The following is a 27381-nucleotide window of genomic DNA, read 5'->3' as shown; positions in this document are numbered from 1 at the left end:
ACCATGCCCAGTTAATTTTTGTACATTTCGTAGAGATGGGGTTTCGCCACACTGCCCAGGCTTGAACAAACGTTTTTGATGAGGCAAAGCGTACAAGGCTTAGCTTCTCCCTCTTTCTCTCTGCTGGACTCCTGCTACAGCACGAGCCATGGGTCTGGGGCCCTGCCTCTGGGAGCACCCAGGCAGTGGGGAAGAGTTCATAGGGCACCCATGAGAATGGAGTTGTAACGCACCCAGCACCTCCACACTGAAGTTCCTCCTTGCCTCTCCAGCCTCGTTGCTTGCCAGGCATGAGTAGAGGCCACTGTCTTGCTCCTGTGTCTGAGTCATCTTCAGCATCCAGCCACCTGGGGAGGGAGGGGTGTGGGCCCCAAGCATGACTCTGAGCAGTATTCTGTCCCAAGCTGAGCCCCCTGCTGCCCAGCAGGAAGAGGCATTATAATTAGACATGTACGTGTCTGTCTCCCATTGTGTCCTGTTCCTCAGATCCAGAAACTGAGGCCCAGGAGGGTAAACAAGCGGATGGAGCTGCCTGGAGATTAGACATGTACCAGAATAAATCTGAGGACCCTGCTCTAGCAAGAAGTATCTGTCACCCGGCCACCCCTGGCTCTAGGTATTGGCTGCAGCTGAAGGGAGAGCAATGGATTATGTAGTCCTGGCCCAGCAGACCTCTGCTTTACTCTGACAGACCTGGTAAAAGATCTTCTCCTCCCAAGGACCTCTCAGGGAGAGACAGCTCCTCTCAGAGGAACCCAAGGGTCTCCCAAGACCAGTGTGGGGAGGGCAGATACACAGGACACAGGCCACCACTGCTGTTACTGCACCCAGAGCAGACATTACTAATTGATTGCCACATTCCTTTCCACTGGGCCCAATGCAGTCTCTGAATTCCTATCCACAGAATGTACCCGGCAATTCTTACCAAGTGCTCAGAAGTGATGCCCAAGAGGAAACGTATTTGCCATCTCATCACAGGCTGCGTGGAACAACCGATGGGTGACTGAGGCATAGCCTCAGGGGCCTTGAAGTCCTTGCAGGATTTGGATGGGACAGAGACTCCTGGGCCTCAGTGCCTCATTTGTATACCAGCAAGAACCTCGCAAACCCATTTTATGAGGGGGATAAATATTCAGAGAAGGTGCTTAGATCAGCACATCCAAAAGCTTGCTACTGTTCTGTGCGATGTTATATGTAAGTGCCAACGTTTTGTTTTGTTTTTTTCTGCAGGACTTATCAGAACCTTTGCTATGCAAATGTTCACTGTGGTTCTCTAGGTGAGCAGAGCAGGAAGCCTTTTCCAAATTTATCTAAATCCGTGATTTTTTCCTGGAGCACCTCACCTGACTAGTGTTTTGGGCTACATTCTTTGGGGACCAGCAGCTGGAATGATTATTCCAACCAGGCCTGGCAGCTCAGGGTCAGAGGTCATGGGCGTGTAATGGATAGAGGCAGAGGCAGAGGGCCCGCCTGATTCCCAGGATCCAATCTTGACTGGTATCTCACCTGCCAGCAGGTAGGTGTCCTCCCCCGGGCTGACAGGCTCCTCCCCTCGGAACCAGCGGATGGCGGGGGACGGGATCCCTGTGGCTTCACAGAGCAGAGTTAAGGGGCTGTGCAAGGCGGCAGTGATGTTGGTCAGCGGGTCCAAGTCTCCAATGAGCTCTGGGGGCACTGGACACAAAGAAGAAGCCACATTCAGGGTGCAGATTGGGGCTGGGTGCTTCACGCTCCTTCCCTAGCCCCATTGACTGTCCCCTCACTCCACCAATTGGGAGAGTCTGAGGAACAGAAGTGATGACAGCAGAGCTGCTCCCCCTAAAACGAGGACACCTAGGAGGGAGCCAGTGGCGCCACAGGCTGGGCTCTTGAGTCAGGCAGGCTCCTTGGGCCTCAGTCTCCCCAAGCCCTCAGTGGGCTGCTGGGGGATTCAACAGGAACACGTGAAAGTACCCAGTCCAGCGCCTGGGCAGAGCAAGCACTGAGTCAGTGGGACTGGAATTAGTGTAAAGGTGAGGCCAGATGTGCTTCCTAAATCCACATGTAGAAGCTAAGTGGCAATGCTGCAGTTCTGAAAGAACCTGTTCCCGAAGGAAGCCACTCTCTATCCAGGGAGATGGGGGTGTTGGGGATATCTGGGTGAGGCTCAAGATCCCAGCAACGGTGAGGGGGGTCCTCCCTAAACTGATCCCTGCCCACCTCTCCCACTCTGTCTCTTACCATTCCCTGTCTCCACCCTGAATTATCCCTTCAGGCATACAGTAGGAGCTCAGTAAATGATTGGAATGCATGAGGCTGCCTCAGCAACCCTCTGCCTGGCACGTGCTTCCCCTCATCCAGCAGTTGCCTAACTCCTACTTACCTTCTATGGTCCAGCTTAAAGGGGACCTCCTCTGGGAGGCTGCCCTGACCTGCCCCAACAGTATTCGAGGTTTTCCTGGTCTCTCACAAGCCCCTGAATTCTCCCCATCACATACCAGTCACGCAGGACAGGGACTGCTTACTTCCCCAGTGCCCAGAACAGAGTAGGGGAAGAGTGAACCCAGGAGAGAGAGACAGGGAGGGAGAAGAGGTGAACTGGGGGAAATTGGGGCCATTTGGGACCAGTCCTGATTGTTGAGAACAGTGCTGGTGGCTTCCCCCAGCAGCAGCTTTCATTAGAGCCCTGACTCCAGCAAGAACAGGTGTGACCCAAGGATCACAGCCCGAGGGCTGCGCCTGGAGATTGAACCGGCCTTGCCTGCTCTCATCTGCCCCAACCCACCCTCCTCCAGCAGCTGCCGGTCCTCACCCAGCACAGAGAGCTCAAACCTCCTCTCTGCCCTCCCAGCCAGGTTCTCGGCCACACAGCTGTAGTGTCCGGCGTGGGCAGCCCGGGCCCGCTCTACATGCAGGCTCTGACCCTGGTTCTGCAGCTGCAGGCCCAGCTCGGCCCCCACGGGCTGGCCGTCCTGCTCCCATGTCACTGTTGGAGGGGGTTTCCCTGTGGCGTTGCACTCCAGAGTAGTCACTCCACCCTGGATCACGGAGACCTGTGTGAGAAGCTCCCGGGGACCGGCAATCTGAGGGGGAACTGTAGGGATGGGGAGAGAAAGCCCATCAGAGAAAGCTGCTGAGGCCACCAGGCACCACACACTTGCCCCGGGCCCCCTAGGGACACACCCTCTCCTCTTGCCATTGTGTGACCTCGTGACCTCACCTCTCTGGGCCTCCATTTTCCTTCCCAACAATGGGGTCATAACAGCACCCTACTGCTAGAGCCTGGGAGTCACAGGCAGGCCTGCTATGTGGGGAACAACCCTTTCGGCATGTGTGACAGGTTTTCTTCCTCAAAAACCAGAGACTTCCTGGAGCTTCAACAGTTGTTGGGACTGGTTGGGGGTGGAAAATTATTCTGTGGGTGGGTTTCTCCTCAAGATGTTGAACAGCACTTTTCCTGGTTTTATTTTCCAGCAGGAGTTTTACAAGGCTGGGGGATTTCATTGCTTCACTGCAGGACCAGGTGATACGGTTTAAGTTTCCATCACATAGAGGAGCTTCACATAACGCTCACACTTCCTCCGGGTTTCCAGCTGTTTCAGTTGTGGCTTTTCTCCTCCGGACCACTGGGGGGCCCTTAGGGATTGTGCTACAGCCCCCCTGCCTGCCATGCTTGGGTTAGTGAGAAGCTGTGTGGGAGGGGCAGTCAAAATGTCAGGTGATACGTTTTGGCTGTGTCCCCACCCAAATCTCATCTCAAACTGTAATCCCACGTGCGGAGGGAGGGACCTGGCGGGAGGTGACTGGATCATGGGGGCGGTTTCCTCTATGCTGTTCTTGTAGTAGTGAGTGAGTCAGTCAGTTCTCATGAGATCTGCTTGTTTGATAAGTGTCTGGTGCTTCCCCCTTTCGCACTCTCTCTCCTGCCGACATGGAAGGCGTGCCTTCCTTCCCCTTCACCTTCTGCCATAATTGTAAGTTTCCTGAGGCCTCCCCAGCCATGTGGAACTGTGAGTCAATTAAGCCTCTTGTTTATGAACTACCCAGTCTCAGGTAGTATCTTTAGAGTGGTGTGAGAATGGAATCTCACACCAGGAATCTGAGGGAGGAGAAAGCCTGCACCACACACCATCACTTCCCTGTATTTGCTCCGATTTGAGGGCAGTACCTGCCCAGTCAGCCCACGATCCCAGACCCTCCCAGCCCCCACCCGGCTCACCCACCGTGCACCTCCAGCTGCAGGTCCTGGCTGCTGTTCCCTGCCACGTTGCTGCACTCACAGGTGTATGTTCCTTCCTGAGCCAGCTGGGCCTGTCCCAGGTACAGCAGCCTCCCCACAGCTGACACCTGCTGGAGGCCAGCCCCCTCCCCTGGGAGGGGTTGACCTGGGTGTAGGGAAAAAGAAACTCCTGGTCCAGGGCATTTGCAAGGACATGATGTCTTTCCACCTGCAAAGTTCGTCCTCCCATCCATTCTTGCCAACTCTTGCTCATCCTTCAGGTGTCCATTTAGACACTACCTCTTCCAGGAAGCCTTACATGAGTGCCATATCTGGTCCTGGTGCCTCTTCTGAGCTCCTCCCTATCCCCCTAGGCTTCTCCCCATCACAGATCTGCCTACAGTGCCCCATCTGAATCTTACCCTGGCCTGGGCCCTCTGGAATGGCAGACCCTGCCTCAATTTCCTTCTGGGATCCTTTTTTTTTTTTTTTTTTTTTGAGACAGAGACTCGCTGTGTTGCCCAGGCTGGAGTTCAGTGCCACGATCTCGGCTCACTGCAACTTCTGCCTCCTGAGTTCAGGTGATTCTCATGCCTCAGCATTCCGAGTAGCTGGGATCACAGGTACACACCAACACACCCGGCTAATTTTTGTATTTTTTAGTAGAGACGGGGTTTCACCATGTTAGGCTGGTCTTGAACTCCTGACCTCAGGTGATCCACTGCCTCAACCTCCCAAAGTGCTGGGATTACAGGCATGAGCCACCGCGACCAGCCCTCCCCCCCCCCCCCCCCCCCGGGATCCTTAGTGGCTCCCCAGGGCCTGGCACACAGCAGGGCTCAATAAAGGCTATTGACAGAATGACCATCCATTTAGCTATAGTGGCCTGAGGAGGATGACCAGGCAACTGGTAGACCTGGCATCAAGAAGACCCCTTGTAGAAGGAGGATTTGTCAACCTTGACCTACTGGATTAAACCCTTCCACCTCTGTTTCTAGAGGAGCAGACCTCTGGACTGGGTCATGACTCAATATGCATGTCCCAGCAGGGAAGCAGACCCAGTGGCCACCTGGCATTGCTTCCTCCCTCTCTGTCCTGGTGACCTCAGCTTGTCTTGCTACTCCCAGGCTGCTTCCTAGCCCAGATCTCTCCTCTGAGCTCCAGACACCTGTCTCTCACTGTCCACTTGACACCTCACTAGGCGTTTAGCAGATGTCTCAAGATTAATTCACCCCAAATGCTAGGTCTTTCTACCGTACCTGCCCCTGGGGTCTCCCATCCTGGTAATGGCAGCTCCATTCTCTTCCATCATCCCTGATTCCCCACCTCCTCTCATTCCTCCATCCAAGCAGCATTCCTGCCCCAGGACCCTTGCACTTACCCTTACCTCCGCCTGGGCTGTGTTTCCCTGTGATATTCTCATGTTCAGCCCTGACCTTTTCAAGTCTGCTTGGTCAAGCATTCCTGGCCACCCAACTTAAAACTGCAAATCCTACAACCCCACAGGATATCTTCCCCGGCTTCCTAGCTTTATTTTTCTCCATAGCATTTATCACTTAGGGTACTGAGTCATGTACTAACTGTGTGTTTATTATCTGACTGCCCACACTGTGAGGGTGGGGATCTGTTTTATCCTCTGCTGTATTTCCAGTGCCCAGAACAGGGCCTGGCACAGTCGCTCAATAAATATCGGTTAAATTGGCTGAGTGTGGTGGCTCATGCCTGTAATCCCAGCACTTTGGGAGACCAAGGTGGGCAGATCACCTGAGGTCACGAGTTCGAGACCAGCCTGGCCAACATAGCGAAACCCTGTCTCTACTAAAAATATATAAATTAGCCGGGCATGGTGGCACCTGCCTGTAATCCCAGCTACTTGGGAGGCTGAGGCAGGAGAATCACTCCAACCTAGAAGGCGGAGGTTGCAATGATCTGAGCTTGTACCTTTGCACTGCAGCCTGGGCAACAGAGCAAGACGCTGTCTCAAAAAAGAAAAAAAATTGGTAAAGTGAATTCCAAATGTTTTTTGAGCACCTTTTTTGTACATACACTGAACTTGGAATTCAGCGGCGGTCAAGGTGGTGCCTCACAGGGGTCAAAGACTAATGGAAGAACACACACAGAAGGACTAATGTGGGTCACATGACAAGTGACAGGGACTGCATCAGGGAGGGTCTGTCCCAGCCTGGCAGTCAGGGAGGGCTTCCTGGAAGAAGGGACGTCTGAAGTGAGGCCTGAAGATCAATCCAGCTCTTACTGGCAGAGCAGGACCAGGGGCTCCTGCAGCCTCACAGATTGAGGAGAGAGGAGCTGGGGGAAGCGTCACTTCTGTAACCAGCATCCCCACCCCCTCGAGCCATAAGCCCCCCCCATCTCAGCTAGGTTCTGGGGTGGGGGTAACCAGTGGGGGCTGGGCATAGCCTCCTTGTGCCTGGCAATGAGGTGGGGCTGGGCAAGGGCAGCAATCCTACCGTCCTTCCTCCAGGAGATCTTGGGGAAGGGGATGCCCCGGCATTCACAGGACAGCCTGGTACGATGTCCCTCGATCACAGTCAGGGTGTGGGATTCCCTCGAGGGGAACACTGGAGCAACTGAGTCAGAGTAGAGAGAGGGTTAGTGGGGGTGGGACTGGGATGGGGAGGGGATGAGCAAGGCGAGGGCAGGCTGGGGGAGGGCTGTGTCCTGGGACCCAATCAAGGCAACAGCCCCCTCCCCGTGCCCAGCCCGGGAGACCCTCACCCCAGACGTTGAGATTGTAGTGTTTCTCTGAGCGCCCGGCCTGATTCAGTGCCTCACAGGTGTAGCGGCCCGCATCCCACACGTCGGCTCTGTCCACCTGGCCGAGAGCAGAGACCCCCCCCATGGGTAGGGACAGCACAGAGACGGGTGAGCCCTGGACAGACTGTGTGACTGCAGGCACATCACGCGACCTCGCTGAGCCCCAGGTTCCCCACCTGGAGCACAGGGCAGGGACAGCATCTCCCCACCAGCTGCACCAGGAAGTTTCCAGAAGCCGGTGCCTGCGGTGGGCCTGAGAAGGGCCCCCTGGATGGCAGCCCTGCCAGCCTCCCCACCTTCACATCCATGGCCCAGATCTGCTAAGGGGAAGGCATGTGACTGGATCAGACCTGCTCCTGCCTTTTATCTGCTCCCAGCCTCTTTGGAAAGCCCAAGAAAACAGACCCGAAGAGAAGGTGGAGGAAGAAGGCTGGTGGGGTGCAGGGGACCTGTGCTCAGGGGTCAGATCCTGACATGGGGTGCTGGGGCTAGGCTGTGGCTTTGAAGAATGAACGGAAGGAGGGGAAGCCAAATGGCAGTGCTCTGAGTTGGGAATGATCATATCACAAGGTGTAGGAGGGGTGGGAGGAGGAGCAGGCAGGTGAGGTAGGTTCTAACCCAACAGCTGGCGCCACTCAGCTGATTCAGGGGCCCTGAGGGAGGCCCTGAGGACCCAGTCCTGGGGTTTTGTCTCCCATCCCCTGGGAGGAAGAGGGCTTGTAGGTCACTGAGCTGGGGCACCTGCAGGCCCCATCCTGCCTGTGACCCGAGATGGAGGCCTGCTTGGCTGACTGGGGACCTGCACACCTGCAGCAAGGCTTTGTCTGCAGAGAGGTGGACTCCAGGCCGTGGTTCCAGGGGCTGCCCGTCCTTCCACCAGCTCAGCACAGGAGGGGGCATGGCGTGACTCTGGCACTCCAGGGCCACTGAGTCATTGGCCACGACGGACACATTCAGCTCTTCTCCGAGGATACTCGGGGGCACTGTGGGAGGAGGCAGGAGAGGGGCTCCCTCAGGCAAGGAGGGGCCACACCCTGGGTCAGGCCTAGCTACTCGCAGCAGCCAGGAGCGCCCACCCTTCCCCTGCCTTCAGTCCTGCTTCAGAGGAGCCAGTCTGAGTAAGATTGTTGCGATATCCACATCCCAGATTTCTGCAGCACGTTTCCACGGAGGGAAACTCGGGAAGGAAACTCAGGGTCTCCCTGTGTTATTTCTTACAGATGTCTGTGAATCTACAATTATCCACAGTTATCTCAAAACTTTCTAAAATTTAAAATTTGTGTTTAAAAAAAAATTTTTAAAGCAGGTCTCAGAACCCCCTTTTGCCCCTGAAACAAAAATAACCAGTGCAGCTTTGCAGGAAGGAACGCAGGGTCCAGGGGGAGAACTCCTGGGGTGGAATCCTTATTCCAGCACTCGCTCACCATGCAAGGCCCTTGGGATGCTACTTACTCTCCTGGGCCTTAGTCTCCTCATCTGTAAAGTGGGGATAATGAAAATCTCCACCTGGTGGGGCTGCCATGAAGTTAAATCCAATGGCACAGGTGGGGTTCTTGGGCATACGATATGTGTTAACCATCTTCACTCCAGCAAAGGGAAAGAGCTAGAATCGAATCCTTCCCAGCACCTCCCACCCAAGACTAAGTTCATTCGCTTTCTCTTTCCTTCTTTCCTTCCTTCCCTCCTTCCCTCTTTCTTTCTTTCTTTCCTTCCTTCCTTCCTTCCTTCCTTCTCTCTTTTTCTCTCTGTTTCTTTTTTTTTTTTTTTTTTTGACAGAGTCTGGCTCTATTGCCCAGGCTGGAGTGCAGTGACATGATCTCGGCTCACTGCAACCTTCATATCCCAGGTTCAAGTGATTCTCCTGCTTCAGCCTTTCAAGTAGCTGGGACTACAGGCACACACCACCACACCCAGCTATTTTTTTTTTATTTTTTTATTTTTTTTTATTTTTAGTGGCGATGGGGTTTCATCATGTTGGTCAGGCTGGTCTTGAACTCCTGACCTCAAGTGATCCATCCACCTCAACTTCCCAAAGTGCTGGGATTACAGGCATGAGCCACCGCACCCAGCTCCCAGCGTTCCTTCTTATAGCTCCACAGAGCCCCAGAAAAACCCAGAGGAGGACATTTAAAAATAAGCTACTGTGGTTGCAGTAGCTTCGTGAGCTCAGGGGCTTACTGAGTCCCCATGGTGACCTTTGAGGTGAGTGCTATTCTTCCCATTTTGCAGATGAAGAAATGGTGGCTCAGAGAAGCAAAGTGACCAGCTCAAAGTCACAGAGGCAGGGTTTGAACCCCATGTTGGTGACACTCAAGAGCCAGCTTTCCTAACCATCACTCCATGCTGCTCCTGCTACTTCACACCGCTTCCGCCTCTCCCTGAACACAGGGCAGAACTCCTGGCTATGCGGGACCACCTGCCCACCCTCCCACCCGTTGCGGGAGCTCACACTCCAGGGCAGGTCTGGAGCTCACTGATCCGTTCTGGAAGGCAGCTGTTCTCAGGTGGGCACTCCTCCATCCACCCAGCCTCTCTCCCTTTGGAAGTGACTGGGACTGCCCCCCACCCCATCTCCTTGGAGTTGCTGCTCTGAACCACGTGCCTTTCCCAGTCTGAGACTCACTGTGGACTTGCAGGACGACATCCCGGCGGTCCTCGCCCACCGCGCTCACAGCCACGCAGGAGTACCTCCCAGAGTCGGAGGCCCGGGCGCTGGTCAAGGTGAGGACCCGGCCCCCAGGGAAGACCTGTGACCCCAGGGGGAAGCCCAAATTAGTCAATTGTCCTGCTGTTGCATACCCCAAGGGGCAGAACCCCACCTGCCCAAGCTGGCCCTGCTGCCGGGCACGCCTGGACAGACTGCCCCAGACCCTCAGAGCCCCTCATGATGCAGGGAAACTGAGGATTGCATCTGGGCCTCTAGACCTCTGCCAGCTGGCAGGCAATGACATTGGACCTCAGGAAGAGTCTTCTAGAACCCCTCTGTCCACTCGTCACACATGGCCAGTGAGCCCTTCGGCCAGGCCGAATTGAGATGGGCCCCAGGTACAAAATATGCCACAGACGACAAAGAGTTAATATGAAAAGAATATAAAATATCTCAATAACTATTTTTTATTGATCTCATGATGAAAGGAAGCTATTTTGGATATAGTGGATTAGCTAATGTGTATTATTAGCATTGATCTCACCTGTTTCTTTTTACTCAGTTTACTATGGCTACAAGAACATTTACAATGACATAGATGGTTCACGTTCATGGAATGCATCATTACCATTGGGCAGTGTGGCTCCAGCCTCTCTGTTCGGCCCTACCTCCCTCCAGCCCTCGGCCCTGGGCTATCGCTGCTTCTCCCTCACCCTAAGCTCCCAGGGCCTGACCTCTGTTCCCAGCATCCACGGGAGGTGCAGGGAGGTGAGCCGGAGTCACCCAGCCCTACTGACCTGCAAGCCAGGGGTCCCTGCAGGGGACACAGAGTTTCCATCCTTCAGCCACATCAGTATGGGGCCGGGGGCACCGGTGGCATTGCAGGTCAGCCGGACAGGGGTGTTGACCAACACAGGGCCTGGCAGGCTGGGCGCCAGCGTGATTCGAGGGGGCACTGCAGGGCAGGGGTGACATGGGGCACAGGCTGAGCCCCACTGGGGCAAAGCAGGCAGGGCCCCTGGCTAGGCACCCCTGCAGGAGCACACAGTCACAGCAAAAGCACAAGGACAGCCATCCAGACAGGCTCTGAGCCACTCCACTGCCCCTGAGGCTACTCATTCTGTCTTTTCAACACCACCACGAGCCTTCTATAGATGGGAAACTGAGGCTTACAGAGAGGAAGTCACCTGCCCCAAGGCTGACCAGCCAGGAAGCAGCACTCGCATGCAGGCCTGTGGTCAGCAGAAGGTCATTTTTTATGGGAACAGGGAGGGGACCAAGGGACCCTGGGCAGTGCTACTTCCTAACTCAGGGGTGTGAGATTAAATACCATATTACAGGCAGTCCCCTTTCGGCAGAAAATAGCCAGAAGATTCCATTGTATCTGGGAGGCATCAGTCATGATGCCCAGGGTCCCAGGCCCCTGCCCAGCTACCCACTGTTCTTAGACCCAACCTCTCCCATGGCCCATGAGGCCCAAGAGTGGTCCAGCCTCCATACGGCCACCAGCACCATCCTGGTCCCATTGCCTCCTTTCAGTTTCTCAAATTCCCCACGTCTTTGCAACCTCAGGCCTTGGCAGAGACCTCAGTGTAGGTATCCAAGTGTCAAAGATACCTCCTGGACTCCACAGGCCAGGTCAGTGCCCTGTTATAGGTGCTCAGTTGCACCTCATGTTTACCAGCTGCTATCACAATTGACATCAAGTAGTACTCTGGGGAATGATCTAATTGCTGTGTCCTCCACTGACTGAAAGCTCCCAGGTCTGTCTTATTTAGGGCTGTAGGTCCAGTGTCTGCCCCAGAGCATGGACTCAATAAATGTGGCTGGATAGAAAATGGATCAATGAAAGAATGGGTAGTTGAATGGGTGGATGGATGGTGAATGGGTGGATGGGTAGGTAGATGGATGGATGGATAGATGGGTTGATGGATGGGTGGGTGGACAGGTAGACAAATGGACAGGTGGATGGGTGAGCAGACAGGTGGCTAGATAAATGAATGAAAGGATGATTGGGTGGGTAGATGGATGGATGGATGGATGGATGGATGGATGGATGGATGAGTTGATGGACAGATGGGTGGATAGGTGGATGAGTGGATGGGTGGATGGGTGCATGGATGGATGGAAGGATGGATCGATGATGGATGGATGGGGTAATGGATGGATGGGGTGGTAGATGGATGGATGAGTGGACAGGTGGATGGACAGACTAACAGACAAATGGATGAGAAGCCAACTTTTTGGACAAGGGCCCTTAGAGGCCCAGGGATGCTCACCATTGACCTGTAGGCCAAACTGCAGCTCTGTGCTACCTGCCACATTGGATGCCACACAGCGGTAGCTCCCAGCATCAGAAAGCTGGGCTTGCTCAATGCGGAGAACTCTCCCATCCGCTGATACTGTCACTCCCATCCAAGAAGAGATAGGTTGGTGGCCCTTGAACCAGGAGACATCTGGGGAAAGGAAGAGAGATGCAAGGGGGAATGGAAGAGAGATGCAAGGGGGAATGGAAGAGAGATGCAAGGGGGAATGGAAGAGAGGTGCAAGGGTGCTGCCAGCCCGTCAGAGTCTGCTGGTGTGGTGGGCACCCAAGAGAACCTTGCAGGGTGGCCACACTGTTTGTTCAGGCATTGGAGGTCAGAGTTCTTCATTCACAAAAGGGAGTCGGGGTGGAACCGGGCAATGTTGCCCAAGACAGGACCAACGGTGAAGAAGAAGCCCTGTGGGCAGAGGCTGAGGCAGCCAGGAGCAGAGAGAGTCAAACTCAGCCCTGCCCTCCCCCTACCAGGAGACTCCCTCGCCTAGGGAGCATTAGAGAACGTGGACCAGCCCAAAGCAGCTGCCTCAAAGCCAGGCTGGAACACTTGTATCTGCAGCTTCCCTTCATCCTGCCAGGCTGCACCCCCCTGGAACTCAGCAGGCGTCCCCAGGAGAGGGGGCAAATATCCCCAGGGCTCACAGGCCACAAGCAAAGCAGGATGGGCCTAGTTCAGAGGGGAACCGGAGAGGGGCCCTCCTCCTGGGTCCCTGTAAGCCTCACCCAGTCCCCTGTGCAAACACCCACAGCCAGACCCCAGCGCCCGGCCCTTTCCTCAACTGCTGATCTACAGGGGAGGACCCTACAGACCGGATGATGACTCTGAGGTCCTGATCCTCGCCCCCAGCCCCGGACAGCCCTGTGAAGTTGACTGTGAGTAGGTGCCCTGCAGGCCTGTTTCAGACTCCGGGCTCTGGACCCTAGCAGTGCCTTGGCCCGAAGGACGTTGTTGAAGAGGAAGAGAGGAAAATGAGAGAAATGGGGGGAAAGACCTGCTGATTTCTTCCCATTATGTCCAGAGGGTCCCTGGGTCACTCGCCAGCCTCATTAGACAGTGAATTGGGCTGGAAGTAGCTTTTGGCCAAGAGGAGGGGTCTTACCAGGAGGGGGCACGCCCGAAGCCAGACACTCCAAGGTCACTGAGGCATTTTCCAGCACTGCCTTGTTGACTGGGCCTGGCTCGATGTTGGGGGGCACTAGGGGCAGACAAGGAGAGACCCAGCTTGGTAGGTGTAAGCTCTGGGCAGCTCTAATCCCAGCCATCCCAGCAGTGCTGCTCCCTGTTCCCCATAGAAAATCCTAGACAACAGGGCTCTAAAACAACTCACGTCCTCAGACTAAGCGACACCACTCCTGGAACCAAGCCCAAGACCAAAGAGCAACAGGCTGCCACCCTTATGGCAATCATACAGCACCCAGCCCCTACCCCAGGACAGCCGACAGCCAGCACAGCCAGGGAAAGGGACAAGGACAGGGATTTCCCTGCAAATAAACTCCCAAAATAAGCAAAGGTAAATATGAATGTGGGCAAGGTCTGCTACTAAAAATCCCACCAAAAGCAGCCAAAAGGGACTACAGAGCTATTGCTAATGCTTTCATTTTAGGACTTTCTACTTCCTCTGAAGTTAAGTACACAACTATGACTGAAAAACCTCCTCCCCCTTCCTAGCCACACATCCCAGCCCCAAGGGTCCCCAAGGGATCACCCAACATCCTTGGCCTGGGCCCTGCTGGCCACCCACGTCCTCACCCAGAACCTTCAGGGCCACTTCCCTCTTGCTCTCCCCAGCCAGGTTGGTAGCGGCACAAGTGTAGATGCCCTCATCCCTCAGGTCCACCTTCTCAATCTGGAGGGGAAGGGGCAGAGAATGTGCCACAGGGCTGTCAGAGTGATGACAGGACATAGTGAGTGGCCAGGCTGCTGCTGAGCCCGGGGTCAGGAGCAGTGAGGCATGGGGACACTTTTGGCTCTGGGGGTCGGGTTTTGAGCCAAGCACTCAGATGCCAGGGATTCGTCCGATCTCCAGGCATACCATTCCCTGACCCCCCCGGCCGACATTTTCTCCCTCTGACAACTGAAGCTCCTAGGACCGGGAAGAGGCTGAGGCTCACCCTTTCAGGCAGAGAGGGCCCTGGGCCCTTCCTATCCCCAGGCTGCTGGGCTTTCCTCAGAGTCTCCAGGAAGCCCCCAGAGCAGCCCCTCCACCTGTGCCCAGCTGGCTCGCCAGCCCTGGGACCCCTGCACGTACCTGCAGGTTCCCCCCAAAAGCTGCCAGGGCTACACCATCCTTCCACCAACGGAGGCTTGGGGTAGGCACCCCATCCCCTATGCATTGGAGGGTCACAGGCTGCAGGAAAGGAGCTGTGATGTTCTCACCCCCAATGATACTGACAGATGGGAACTCTGGTAAGGGAAAGAGTCAGGAAGAGCCTGGGTCAGAATCAGGAGGGGTACAGTGGGCACCCAGCAACCCCCTCAATACCTGGGGGTGAGAAGGTGGCCTTGAAGGGCTGGCCAAAGGGTGGCATCTAGCTTCTGCCCACCATATCCCCCAGACACATGGCTTAGGGGAAAGAGCTCTAGACTGGGAGCCAGCAGAATAGTTATTCCCTTTAAAAATTCTCCCATCCATCTATGCACCCACGCATCTATTCATGCATTTATTCATCTACCTATCTGTCTGTCCATCCATCCATCCATCCACCCACCCATCTATCATCTATCAATCCAGCCAGCCAGCCATCCACCCACTCACCCTTCCATCCATCCACCCACCCATCCATCAATCCACTCATTCATCCACTCACCCTTCCATCCATCCCTCCACCCATCCACCCATCCAGTCATCCATCTATCCACCCACCCATTCATCCATCTACCCACTCTTCCATCCACCCACCCACCTATCCACTCATCCATCCACCCACCCACCCATCCATCCATCTACCTACCCTTCCATCCATCTACCCACCCACCCATTCATCCATCTAGCCACCCTTCCATCCATCCATCCATCCATCCATCCATCCATCCATCCGTCCGTCCATCCATCCATTTACCCATCCATCCATCCATTTATCCATCCACCCTTCTATCCACCCATGCTTCCATCTATCTACCCATCCATCCACCTTTCCTTCCATCCATCCATCCATCCATCCATCCATCCATCCATCCATCTATCCATCCACCCATTTATCCACCCACCCATTCATCTACCCACCCACCTACCCATCCACCCATCCACCCACTGATCTATCCATGCATCCTTATGTGTGCTGAGCATCTACTCTGTGGCCAGAACTATACTCAGCCCCTAGACACAGCAGAGAAAGGCAGCTACCATGCTGCCCTCTCAAAGCTCACGGAGGTGGACAGTGGAGATGGACAACCAAATAAGTAATCCCAATGTAGTGGGTGGAGGGCTAAGGCATTGAGAGGTTGGGTAGAGCAGATGAGAAACATGGTAGAATCAAGGAAGTCTTCCTGGAGGAAGAGTATTTCAGGATATGCCTGAAAGATAAGGAGCTAGGCAAGCAAAGAGGAGGGAGAATGTTCGAAGCAGAAGGAACAGCATACGTAGACTTGAAGGTGAGAGAAAGAGGGTTGATGTATTAAAAGAACTAAGTGAAGTTCAGCGTGGTTAGCATGAAGAGAGCAGATGGAGAAAGAGGAAGCTGGGGGACAGGAGTGATGCCTAGGGGCTGGACAGGACAGAGGATAAGTGTGGTAAGTGGCCCAGCCAGCCTCTCACACCTGCGTCTCTGTAGGGAACTGGGAAGTCCAGCCCAGAAATGCCATCCAGAGAAGACCAGTCCCATGTCCTTCCAGGCCTGCCACAGTCCTCTGGCTCCACCCACCCCTGGCATCTCAGGCTGCCCACAGCCCCAGAACCCCAGGTGCCCACTCACCATGCACAGACACCTCCACCTCGGCCCCGGCAGTGCCTGCCTCATTGGTGGCCTGGCAGGCGAAGAGGCCTGAGTGGTCCAGCTCCACATGGTCAATGTGCAGTGTGGTCCCCTGTGAGGCCACCTGCACCCCGGCCAGCTCCTCAGCTGGGCGACCATTCTGCAGCCACCTAAGGTGAGTAGGGAGGAGGGCGGGTCAACCTGAGGCCAGGGAAGGCCAGGCCAGGCAGGACAAGTGGGAAGCCTAGAAGCTCCTCCCACCTGCTCTTACCAGCCATAGCTCCAGGCCTCTTTCCCAGTCCTGGGAACAGGAAGCCTCTCTCCTGTCCACTTTCCCCACAACCTGCAAAGCACACGCTCTCTGCCCACCCCCAACCCTGGCCTCCACCACCCCAGACTCACTGGATAGTGGGTACTGGGGAGCCTGAGGCCTGGCAGGGAAGTTCCAGGGGCTGTCCCACGATGGTAGTCACCTGTCCCAAGCCTTCAGCCACCAGGAGCTGTGGGGGCACTGCAGGCAGAACACACTCCTGGGTGTTTGCAGCTGAGCAGCCACTGGCCGCAAACCCTCCCAAGTCCTCAGCGCCTTCAGAGCGAGGCCCAGCCTCACCTCACCCTCAGGTCTCCCTATCAGTGGCCCCTTCCCCAGGAGGCCTTCCAGGGCCACCCAAGGAGGGTGAAGGGACACCCTGGGCTCCTGAAAGGCTCGGGCCTGAGTATTTAACATCTGCCTCCCTGGCAGACTGAGGGCTCAGGAGTCCGGGTGGCCTTGTTCCCAGCTTCATTTCCAGCGCTCCACGGGGCCAGCATAGCACCAGTACCTGAGATGCTTCAGCCACGGAAGGAAGAGCAGGCGAAGGCCCTACCCGCCCTGCTGGGACCACACCCACAAGCTGGCCTTAGGAAAGTCTCCACGAAGGGCCCCTCCATTGGTAGAAGGCAGAACGAGGTTCTCCGTCCTGGGTGACCCGACCCAGGGTCCTGGGCACGGTCAGGGACCCTTGATCCTGAGGCTCCACCCTGCCCACTCCTAGCCCTGCCAGCCCCTCAGCCCAGGCCTCAGTGTCCTCATCTGTGTCATGCGACATGGGGACACTGGTTACTTCTCCCCACCCTCCCTCCACTCCAGGAGCTCTCTCGGGACAAACACGCAGCAGGCCTGGGCAGAGTCCACAGCCAAGGCAGCTCTGAATGGAGTGGGCCAGGCTCACCCTGCACCTCCACGGAGTACTGCAGCATGGCTTCCCCGGCAGGACTGCTGGCCACACAGCTGTACAGGCCCGTGGATGCCTCCCCAGGGCTCTCCAGCCTCAGCACGCTGCCTCCTGTCTCCAGCTGAGACTCGTTGCTCTCTGCCACGGGCAGCCCCTCGTGGTGCCAGGTGAGGGTCGGGGGCGGGTGGCCTCTGGCCACGCACTCCAGCGCCACGGGCCTCCCAGCCACAGCCTTCACCACGTATGGTCTTCCGCCGGCGCCCTCGATGGTGGGTGGGACTGGAAAAGAGGCAGGGGGTGGCTTGGGGACCGCAGCCGGACACCCACCTGTTCTCATCTCAGCCCAATAGGCCCGCTGAAGCCCCTCACCAACCCCACTCCATGTGAAACACTTCCTTCCCTCACCTCCACTGAACCCCCTGCTCAGACCCCGGGGCAGCGTTCTCACCCTCCTCAGGCCCTGGGTGCACCACCCCGCCCCTGGGTGCTGACTGTTGTCTCTCCATCCCTGCTGCTACCCCGACAAGCCCAGCATGAGTGGGACCAGGGCTGGCCTACTTGCATCCCGTGTCTACACACGGCAGGTCCAGTACCTGCTGGACTCAAATGAGACCCCCAGGGCGGGGACAGAGCTCTGCTCCTGGAAGTCCCCTCCCTCCCTGATCTCAGGAGGCAGAAGACCGGGGCAGACCTGAACCCAGAGAGCTTGGCTTGGGGCACTCCTAACTTAGCCAGCGACGGCCAAGGGGACCAGATGTTAACTACGCTTGGAGCCCATGGTGGCCACGCCAGAGGGGGAATTTCTCTCTTACCCTCAAGGACCCTCTAAAGTTGCTGAGCTGATGAAGCCATTACCAGGGGACAAGGGGCAACTGTGGCCTGGGAAATGCTTCTTAACCTTATTTGGGCATAAGACCCTTTGAAAATGTAATAAAAGCATAGACATACACATTTTCTATTTCATTTCCTGGGGGACCGCGGGTCCCAAAATAAGAGTCCCTGAACTAGCAGTGGGGCCATCTTCAGAGGCTGCCACGGAGCCCATGCAGCTCAACTGCCCTCTGGGGTCCCTGAGGCTCTGATACCCAAGCCCTTTGCATCTTTGGAAGCCACAGCTCCCGAACTGACTCCCCACGGGGGGCCGGGCTGACCCCTATCAGCTTGCACGCCGCCCTCTCACACTTCACTGGGGCCTGCTCAGACCCATCCAGAGCCACCGACACCCTTTCCTCTGAGTTCTCCTTCGAAGGTCCCCAGAGCCAAGCCCCTCAGGGCTGAGCTGATGCTGAGGTTCCCAGCGTGAGGTCTGGAGTCAGATCTGCCCACATATGGACCGGGTCCCACCACCTCCTAGTGGTGTGAACCTGGAGAAACCTCTCTGCTCCAGGGCTTCACCATGACCATCTGTAACTGGGGACACGAGAGCTCAAGTCCCTTTGCCAGCTGATCAAATGAGCTGATGCTGCAAAGTGCCCCTCTGGTCTAACTTACAGACGTGACTAACGAAGGGCAGTTAATTATTGTGGTGGTCACAGGGGTCTGGGCATGGTTTAGTGAAAACGCTCACACCATGAGAGGAGACCTGGATTCTACACTTAGCTCCGCCGTGGCCTCCCAGACAAGCCTTTCCACTCCCGGCCTCAGTTTCCTTACGTGTATGAGGGAAGTTGCATGAGCTGGGAGGACCCTTCTCCCTAGATAATGATTTGGTCCCATTATCCTTTTGCCTCTGACCACTCCAAGTGGCCACCTCGCCTTCCTTTGGAGACAGGCAGGAGCCACCATGACTGAGTCCCTCCCACTGCCGCCCATGCCAGCTGCCGTGGCCCCTGGCTGCTCACCGTAAACGTCCAGCCTGGTGGCCTTCTCTGCGGCCCCCACAGCATTGCTGGCCTTGCAGGTATAGACGCCGGCATCTGAGCTCTGGGCCCTCCCCAGCTGCAACTGCCGACCGCCCCTAGTGTAGACCACCTCAGTGCTGGAGGGGAGCAGGGCCCCGTCCTTGAACCAGGTGATGTCTGGGGTGGGCACTCCTCGGGCCTCGCACAGAAGCTGCACCAGGTGGCCCTCCATGACAGCCACCTCACCTGTCTCGTTGGAGCCCCAGATAGTGGGGGGTGCTGAGAAGGAAAGTGGTAGGGGCTGGTCACAGGCAGCCCCTGAGACCACTGGCATCTTCCCCAGGCCAGCAGACTCATGCCTTTGGACCACAAGACACACCACAAGCTTCCATTGTGGGGACAGAGAATGCATGGGGGACAAGGAGGGCAGGGTCAGGGGACAGATGGGAGAGGCCAGCATGGGGACATGCTGGTGTGGAAGGTGCAGGAGGTGGGGGCGGGGCCACAGGCTTGGATTCCGGGCCCCGCTCTGCCTCTAACTCACTGGAATACCAGGGGTAAGCCACTTCCCCTCTCTGGGTCTCAGTCTCCCCATCTGTGAAATGAGGGGCTGGACTAGATGAGGACTTCGCACAGGGCTGGTCACCCACCACCGACGCTACCCAGAACGATTCTGGGAGGTGCACGGGCACAGCATGAAATAACCGCATCTCAGAATGAAACGGCTACACCCCTCCCAAATCTTCTTCTATCCTGGTTACAGCAAGGAAAGGCTGCATGTGGTGCTACTATGCACGTCCCTGAACTTTCTAGCACTGTCTAGTCTCTGCTTTTTAGCACAGAGAGTGCAGATGCAGGCTGGGTGCCCTCTGCGGAGTCTACGCCTCGAGGATTTACAACATTGCTTTATGGGGTGTGTTTGTTTTTTCAGCTTCCTTAGCCAAGCGGCACTGGTTTTCTGCTTATCGTTTCGGTATTAAATATCCTTTATAAGAGTAAGTTATATTTAAATACATGTGTTTCAGCGTAAGGAAGTGTGACTCATTTAAAGAAAAGTAAAAGAAAGCATCATTCCAAGAGGTTCAAAAGTAGTAAATTTGGGCCAGGTACAGTGGCTCACGCCTGTAATCCCAACACTTTGGGAGGCCAAGGCGGGAGGATCACTTGAGGTCAGAAGTTTGAGACCAGCCTGGCCAACATGGTGAAAGTCCATCTGTACTAAAAACACAAAAATGAGCTGGGTGTGGTGGCAGGTGCCTGTAATCCCAGCTACTCAGGAGTCTGAGGCAGGAGAATTGCTTGAACCTGGGAGGTGGAGCTTGCAGTGAGCCGAGATGGTGCCACTGCACTCCAGCGTGGGCAACAGAGAAAGAATCCATCTCAAACAAACAAACAAACAGTAGTACATTTTTAGAGCTGGGATGGAAACTACGGGTTTGGATAATGCTGGGCCAGATACCCTATCCCCTGACCCTGACCCTCACTCCGACCCCAGCTTTCTTGGACTCAGGGATCACTTACCAGGTCCCCCATTTCAGCCCTCACCCTCCCTCCAAGGCAGCAGGCAGCCGGGCAGGAAGCTTTCTGTGTAGCCTGTGGCAGGGTCCCGGAAGGCGTTGGGGCTCACCATGAACTCGGAGCTGGAAGTCCCTGGCCTGCTGACCAGCTGGGCTGAAGGCCACACACTGGTATCGTCCCTCATCCCCCACGTGACTGCTGGTGATCCTGAGAACCTGGCCATCCTCCTGGACCTGCAGGTGAGGGCCTCCAGGAAGGACAGGCCTGGAGAGACGGGCAAGGGAAAAGTGCCAGTAAGGCCGAGGCGCTGATGGGGGCAGGCTGCACACAGGGAGTGTGTGGCTTCATTAGCACCAAGAAGTGGGAGCAACGCAAAGGCCCAGTAAGGGAGGAACGGATCAACAACGTGTGGTCCGTCCATGCCACAGAGCATTATTCAGCCACAGAAATGAAGGCAGTTCTGATACTCTCCACAATACGGATGAACCTGGAAAACATGCCGAGTGGAAGAAGCCAGACACAAAAGGCCACACACTCTATGTTTGATGTCAGTGATATGAAGTGCCCAGAACAGGCAAGTCCATAGGGAAGGAAAGCAGGCTGTGGTTGCCAGGCGCTGGGGAGAGGGGGACAGTGACTGGCTGCTGATGGATCCGGGGAGTCCTTTTGGGGTGATGGAATGTTAGGAACTAAATAGAAGTGAAAGTTGCCCAATGCTGCAAATGTACTAAATGCCACTACACTGCACATCTTTTTTTTTTTTTTTTTTATTGAGACTGAGTCTTGCTCTGTTGTCCAGGCTGGAGTGCAGTGGCGCGATGGCTCACTGCACCCTCTGCCTCCCGGGTTCAAGCGATTCTCCGCCTCAGCCTCCCAAGTAGCTGGGACTACAGGAGCCCGCCACCACACCCGAATAATTTTTTTGTATTTTTAGTAGAGACGGGGTTTCACCATGTTAGCCAGGATGGTCTTGATCTCCTGACCTCATGATCTGCCCGCCTCGGCCTCCCAAAGTGTGGGGATTATAGGCGTGAGCCACTGCACCTGGCTCACTGTACACTTTAAAATGGCTAATTGTATGCTATGTGGATATTTTTTGTTTGTTTGTTTTGTTTTGTTTTGAGACGGGTTCTCGCTCTGTCGCCCAGGTTGGAGTGCAGTGGCTTGATCTTGGCTCACTGCAAGCTCCACCTCCTAGGTTCAAGTGATTCTCTTGCCTCAGCCTCCCAGGCAGCTGGGATTACAGGCGCCTGCCACCACGCCTGGCTAATTTTTTTTTTGTATTTTTAGTAGAGACAGGGTTTCGCTATGTTGGGCAGGCTGATAGCTCCCGACCTCAGGTGATCTGCCCGCCTTGGCCTCCCAAAGTGCTGGGATTACAGACGTGAGCCACCGTGCCCAGCCTGTTATGTAAATTTTACTTAGAGAAAAAGTGAGTTTAAAAAAAGAGGCTGGGCACAGTAGCTCCTGCCTGTAATCCTGGCACTTTGGGAGGCCAAGGCAGGAGGATTGCTTGAAGCCAGGTGTTTGAGACCAGCCTAGGCAACAAAGCAGGACCTCATCTGTACAAACATTTTTTAAAAATTAGCCCGTTGTTGGTAGTGCACATCTGTGGTCCCAGCTATTTGGGGGGCTGACATGGGATGATCTCTTGAGCCCAAGAAGCTCAGGAGTTTGAGGCTGCAGTGAGCTGAGATCATTCCACTGCACTCCAACCTGAGCAACTGAGCAAGACCTGTCTCAAAAAAAAAAAAAAAACAATGGAAAGGTTAAGTGACGAGAAGACCCGAAGACCTTGCTGAGGCAAGAGTGGGGTCTCCCTGGCTCATTTCCCACTGGGTGGGAGGCGCCCCTACAGCCCTCAGTCTGGGCCCTGGGTGGCACATGCCATGCCTATCAGCTCCCCCAGAAGAGTTCAACCTCCCCCAACCCCCACATCCAGCAGGCCCAGTCTAGGCACCACCCCACGACATCCTCTGGGGGAGCCACTCACTGCCTGTCCTTGGTCCACTCCACCTGGGGCGTGGGGACCCCTGAGGTCCAACACTGCAGCTCCACATCTGCACCAGCCAATCCCAGCACCTCCTGAGCGGCCCCGGCTCCAAGCACGGAAGGAGGGGCTGGAGGTGAGAAGGGGTGATGGGTGGGAAACTGTTCAAACCCTCCAAGCCCTGCCTACCACGGGGCCTTTGTCTGTGCAGACCCCCAGTCTGGACCCTCTCCTACCCGACCTTCCTGGGAAGCCCCCTAGAACCCTGGCCAGATGGGCTTGCCCTGGAGCCCTCAGCGCCCAGGCTGCCCTTTTGTAGCACTTGTGGCAGTAATGACTTTGCTAATCACCTGTCTAATGTCTGTTCCCTGAGCCTGACAGCTCTGTGAGGATGGGGGTTGGGTCTGTCATGGGCCCGTCTGTGCCCCCTCCTCTCCGCAAGCAATGTCTTCCCTCTCCCTCTGTGTGCCTGCAAGAGTTGGGGCTACAGGTCAGACAGACAGCTCTGTGAGGATGGGGGTTGGGTCTGTCATGGGCCCGTCTGTGCCCCCTCCTCTCCGCAAGCAATGTCTTCCCTCTCCCTCTGTGTGCCTGCAAGAGTTGGGGCTACAGGGTCAGACAGACAGCTCTGTGAGGATGGGGGTTGGGTCTGTCATGGGCCCGTCTGTGCCCCCTGCTCTCCGCAGGCAATGTCTCCCCTCTCCCTCTGTGTGCCCGCAAGAGTTGGGGCTACAGGTCAGACAAGAGTTGGGAGTTGCGGGGCTCAGGCCTCACTCACTGAGCACAAGGAGATTGAAGTCCTTCTGGGCGGTCCCAGCCTGGTTCTCTGCCCGGCAGGAGTAGAGCCCAGAATCACCCTCCTGGATCCTGGGGAAGTGGAGGGACTGCCCCCCGTTCAGGAGGCGGTGGCCACCCACCTTAGGGATCTGGGTAGGAGAGGCCAGAGGGAGCCAGTAAGCGGGGATCCAGCCACCACCCCCAGCATCAGTAATGAGGAAACTGAGGCCCGAGAGGTGGCCGGTGGCCGGAATGGTGCCATGCTCTCTGCCACGCAGCCCCCTGCCAGGCTTCATCACGTGACCACCATCCTCCACTGCCCTGAACCTCAGAGCACCCCCAAAGACACCTGTCACATCTCCCTGCCCCACCGTGGCACATGCAGGAACACCCATCCAGAAGGCCTGTCCCCAGCCCAAATCCCACCCATAGCCCACCCACCCCGGGGGGACACCCACCAGCTGCCCGTCCTTCAGCCACACGATCTCAGGGACTGGAAAGCCGTTCGCATCACACTCCAGCGTCAGGGACTGCCCGACCATGCCCGACACGTTGGCCTTGCGCCCGTCCTCCCGGATGCTAGGGGGCACTTGGGGACAAGGAGAGCCAAGGAGCTGCTTCCCTGCCCCCCTAGAGCCACAGCCAAAGGGACCCTGTCTGGGCCACTCCCTGCCCTTCATCACTCGGGTTGGAGGAGGTCTGCCTATCCCCATCCGCCCAGCCACAAAGGGTCCTGTGGACCTGCAGATGGCCGCAGCAGCCTTGCCCTGGGACCAACACACCCCCAGTCGTGCCCAGGCCCAGCTGCCACCCTTTCTCACACTCAGCTTTGCAGGGTGCTTGAGTCCCCTTGGATCCGTCTGGTTCTACACCCAACCTGGTGTCACAGTGACCAGGGAGGGTCCCCCTGAGTCAGAATCTCTGAAGGTGAGGCCTGGCCATGCTTTTGTAACAAATGTCTTAAGCAAGTCATTACAGGGCAACTGGTCCTGGAGAAGCAGCAGGTGGCATTAGGAGCTGTTAGAACTGCCCAAGCGAGGTCAGTTCAGCCTGCTGGCAGAGACTACTCCCCAGCCCACCCGCACTGCCCGTGTTAAGGGGGGTCCCCTTCCTCTGCACATAGCACCCTGGATGTGGGGGTGGGCACGCTCCCTGCTGAGGACGAGAATGTGAGAATAGGCCAATGGTAACAGTTTTAACCCGGAGGTGGGCTCTGGGGCTCTGCACTGCCATCCATGCTCATTTTCAAAAGTAATTTTTAAAGTTTATTTTATGTAGAGACAGGATCTCTCTCTCCCAAACTGGTCTCGATCTCCTGGGCTCAAGCAATCCTCCTGCCTCAGCCTCCCAAAGTGCTAGGAGTACAGGCCCGAGCCATCACGCCCAGCCAAGGGGTCATTTTAAACTATCTTCACCTCTAGGCCAGTATCAAAGACACCGATGGAATTCCAGGTGCTTCCCCCATACTGTCTCCGTGGGGGTCTCTCTAGGGAAGTGGGGTGTCCAGTACAACCTGCCACTCTCCCAGCCCCTCAAGATCTCCCCGTCACTGGCACCTGGTGGCAGGACCTGATCCTCCTGTGTAGGAAGCTCTCGGGTCCTGGGGAACTGGCACTGCCACACCTGGCCACCCAGTGGTACTGTCAGACCCCCAGCATCACTGTGGGCCTCTGGCCGGATGCAGTCCTGGGAGGAAGACAGGCCCGTCCCTGGGTCCCTGCCGCTTTCCTCTCCTGCCCCCAGCTCTGGCTCCCTGCTCACCATAGACCACCAGCTTGGCTCTCCTGGACGTGGAGCCCACCTCGTTGGTGGCCTGGCACTCGTAGTCTCCACTGTCCGTGGGTGAGACGGAGGCCAGGAATAGAGACCCCTCTTCCAGCACCGCCACACCTGGCCGGTCATGCAGGGGCTCTGAGGACGGGCCCTTCCGCCATGTGATCTGCGGCTTGGGTGTTCCTGGCAGGGTGCACAGAGTCATCAGTATGTACACCCTGACACCTTCCCCTCCATACCTGCACTGTCCCCCACACGTTTCTTCTGTGCAAAAGGGGCTGACCCTCCAGGGATGACTCCAGGTACCTCCGTCCCCCTGAGGCTGGGAGGAGCATTTCACTCGGAGCTGTGGGCGCCCCCACATCTGCCACCTACCCACACTGTCCATCCATATGGCCTCCCAGGATGCCTGAGGGACCAAGGCAGGGGACTGCATGCCTGTTTTCTGGTTCTCTTCAGAGCAAGGCCCCATCCAGTCCCCTCATTTAGAACTGCACCCCAACTGGCACCCCCAGCCCCTGCCCTCCCTGCTTTTCAGCCATTGTCCTCCACTCTCCAGTGACCGGAGGATGCATCTGTGATTCAGGTCTCTGTTGCCTCTTATCTGTGTGCCCCACCCCACAAGGGCCAGGCTCTTTGTTTTTTTCTGTGGTGTGACTGCCAGCCTCTAGCACAGTGCCTGGCACTCAATAGGCACTAAATCAACGAACGAGCCGAGCCTGCCGTGCTCCAGCACCCTGCTTTGTGCCCTGGGGTCAGGGCCTGCAGGAGGCCCCAACTCTGCTCAGCCTGCTCCTGCTCCTCCCTCCACAAGCCTGGGCCAGTCACTTTGCCAGCCACCACCCCCAGCCCCACCATGAGTGCCACAACCCCCAGCCCCTTGACCTCTAGGACACACCCCATGTTGGTCTGTGCACACAGCCTGGTTACACAGTAGGTGTGCCAGAAACAGCTGCCCACTGGGCTGGAGTGGAGCTGTCAGTCACGGGCCCCAAGGACAGGGCCTGCCCAGAGGGGGTCCTGTGTGGGCCGAAGCTAACAGCCCAGTCCTCCAAGTGACCCCTTTGAGGCACACTGCCCAGACGTCGCAGCATGAGCCCCAGGCACGCACTCTGCTGCCGCTCTCCTGGCCATAGCTCTCACCTGCCCCCCGACCTCGGCCAGCGCCGACTCAGGGAAGCCTGTGGGGTCCCCACATTTGCAGATCGGCACGTCACTCCCAACTGCCTCTGCTGCCACCACTGGTCATCAGGACTGTTGTAGCTAACACTGATTATCATTAGAAAGGCCTGCCCCTGGCAGCGGGGGCCCAGCGGTAGACAGGTACACTGTGGGCCGCTCACTCTTTCATCCTTTGAAGGACCAGTAAGCGTGATGGTGGGCAAGAGATGGCATGTGGAAGGCACACTGGCATCATCTCTGCAGGAGGGTGCCCTGCCCACTCCGCCCTACCCTGACTGCCCACTGTAAAGTGCCAAAGACCCTCCCTGCTGGCATGAGGGAAAGGGAGGGCCCAGGGCCCTGCTCCACGTTCACCCATACTCTGCGTGTCCTTGGGCAACTTATTGAATCCCTCTGTGCCCGTTTTCCCCTGGAATCCTCTGCCCAGAACGCAGGCCAGAATGTCCCATCACCAGCGGCTGCTACCCCTACTCCCCACCGTGGGGATACACACCACACACACAGAACACGATACACACACCACACACCACACTACATACACAAAACACCATACACACATACCACACACAAAGATACACACCAAGCACTACACACACCACACACTACACACCAAACACCATACACACACCACACACGACACACATACCAAACAACACACACACCACATACCACATACACACCACATACTACATACACCACACACTACACACACCACACACGACATACATCCCAAACACCACACACACCACATACCACATACACACCACATACTACATACACCACACACTACACACACCACACACGACACACATACCAACACACACACACCACACACACAACACCACATACTACATACACCACACACACACACACACGACACACATACCAACAACACACACACCACACCACACACACCACAACACACCACATACTACATACACCACACACTACACACACCACACACTACACCCCACACACTACACACACCACACATGACATACATATCAAACACCACACACACCACACACCACATACTACATACACCACACTACACACACCACACACGACATACATACCAAACAACACACACACCACACACCACATACACACCACATACTACATACACCACACACTACACACACCACACATGACATACATACCAAACACCACACACACCACATACTACATACACCACACTACACACACCACACACGACATACATACCAAACACACA

The 27381-nt window shown here is 56.2% G+C and overlaps 1 protein-coding gene across 6 annotated transcripts in view; it reads right to left on the bottom strand.

The window, feature by feature from the left end:
• The window catches only part of HMCN2 (hemicentin 2), a 176357-nt gene that overhangs the window by 68077 nt on the left and 80899 nt on the right, over window positions 1-27381 (bottom strand). For all 6 annotated transcript variants that reach the window (XR_004433195.1, XM_033193925.1, XM_033193964.1 and 3 more), the window contains exons 26-47: window positions 24954-25148; window positions 23651-23781; window positions 23194-23341; window positions 22419-22545; window positions 20535-20689; window positions 18908-19186; window positions 17064-17345; window positions 16255-16363; window positions 15853-16022; window positions 14190-14344; window positions 13691-13787; window positions 13041-13136; window positions 11900-12076; window positions 10418-10575; window positions 9597-9720; window positions 7781-7956; window positions 6935-7031; window positions 6667-6786; window positions 4203-4364; window positions 2792-3073; window positions 1507-1674; window positions 234-347 (exon numbers count right to left, since the gene is read on the bottom strand). Coding sequence is in view for 5 of the 6 variants with exons in the window: in XM_033193925.1 (XP_033049816.1) it covers window positions 234-347; window positions 1507-1674; window positions 2792-3073; window positions 4203-4364; window positions 6667-6786; window positions 6935-7031; window positions 7781-7956; window positions 9597-9720; window positions 10418-10575; window positions 11900-12076; window positions 13041-13136; window positions 13691-13787; window positions 14190-14344; window positions 15853-16022; window positions 16255-16363; window positions 17064-17345; window positions 18908-19186; window positions 20535-20689; window positions 22419-22545; window positions 23194-23341; window positions 23651-23781; window positions 24954-25148 (3522 nt within the window). In the remaining variant the exon portion in view is untranslated. The remainder of the gene's footprint in view (window positions 1-233; window positions 348-1506; window positions 1675-2791; window positions 3074-4202; window positions 4365-6666; window positions 6787-6934; window positions 7032-7780; window positions 7957-9596; window positions 9721-10417; window positions 10576-11899; window positions 12077-13040; window positions 13137-13690; window positions 13788-14189; window positions 14345-15852; window positions 16023-16254; window positions 16364-17063; window positions 17346-18907; window positions 19187-20534; window positions 20690-22418; window positions 22546-23193; window positions 23342-23650; window positions 23782-24953; window positions 25149-27381) is intronic.

Source organism: Trachypithecus francoisi, unplaced genomic scaffold, assembly GCF_009764315.1.
Source record: "Trachypithecus francoisi isolate TF-2019V2 unplaced genomic scaffold, Tfra_2.0 Contig01585, whole genome shotgun sequence".
In the NCBI taxonomy this organism is placed as follows: domain Eukaryota; kingdom Metazoa; phylum Chordata; class Mammalia; order Primates; family Cercopithecidae; genus Trachypithecus; species Trachypithecus francoisi.
Note: the sequence above shows the minus strand (reverse complement) of the source record. Positions and strands in the feature narration are given on the sequence as shown.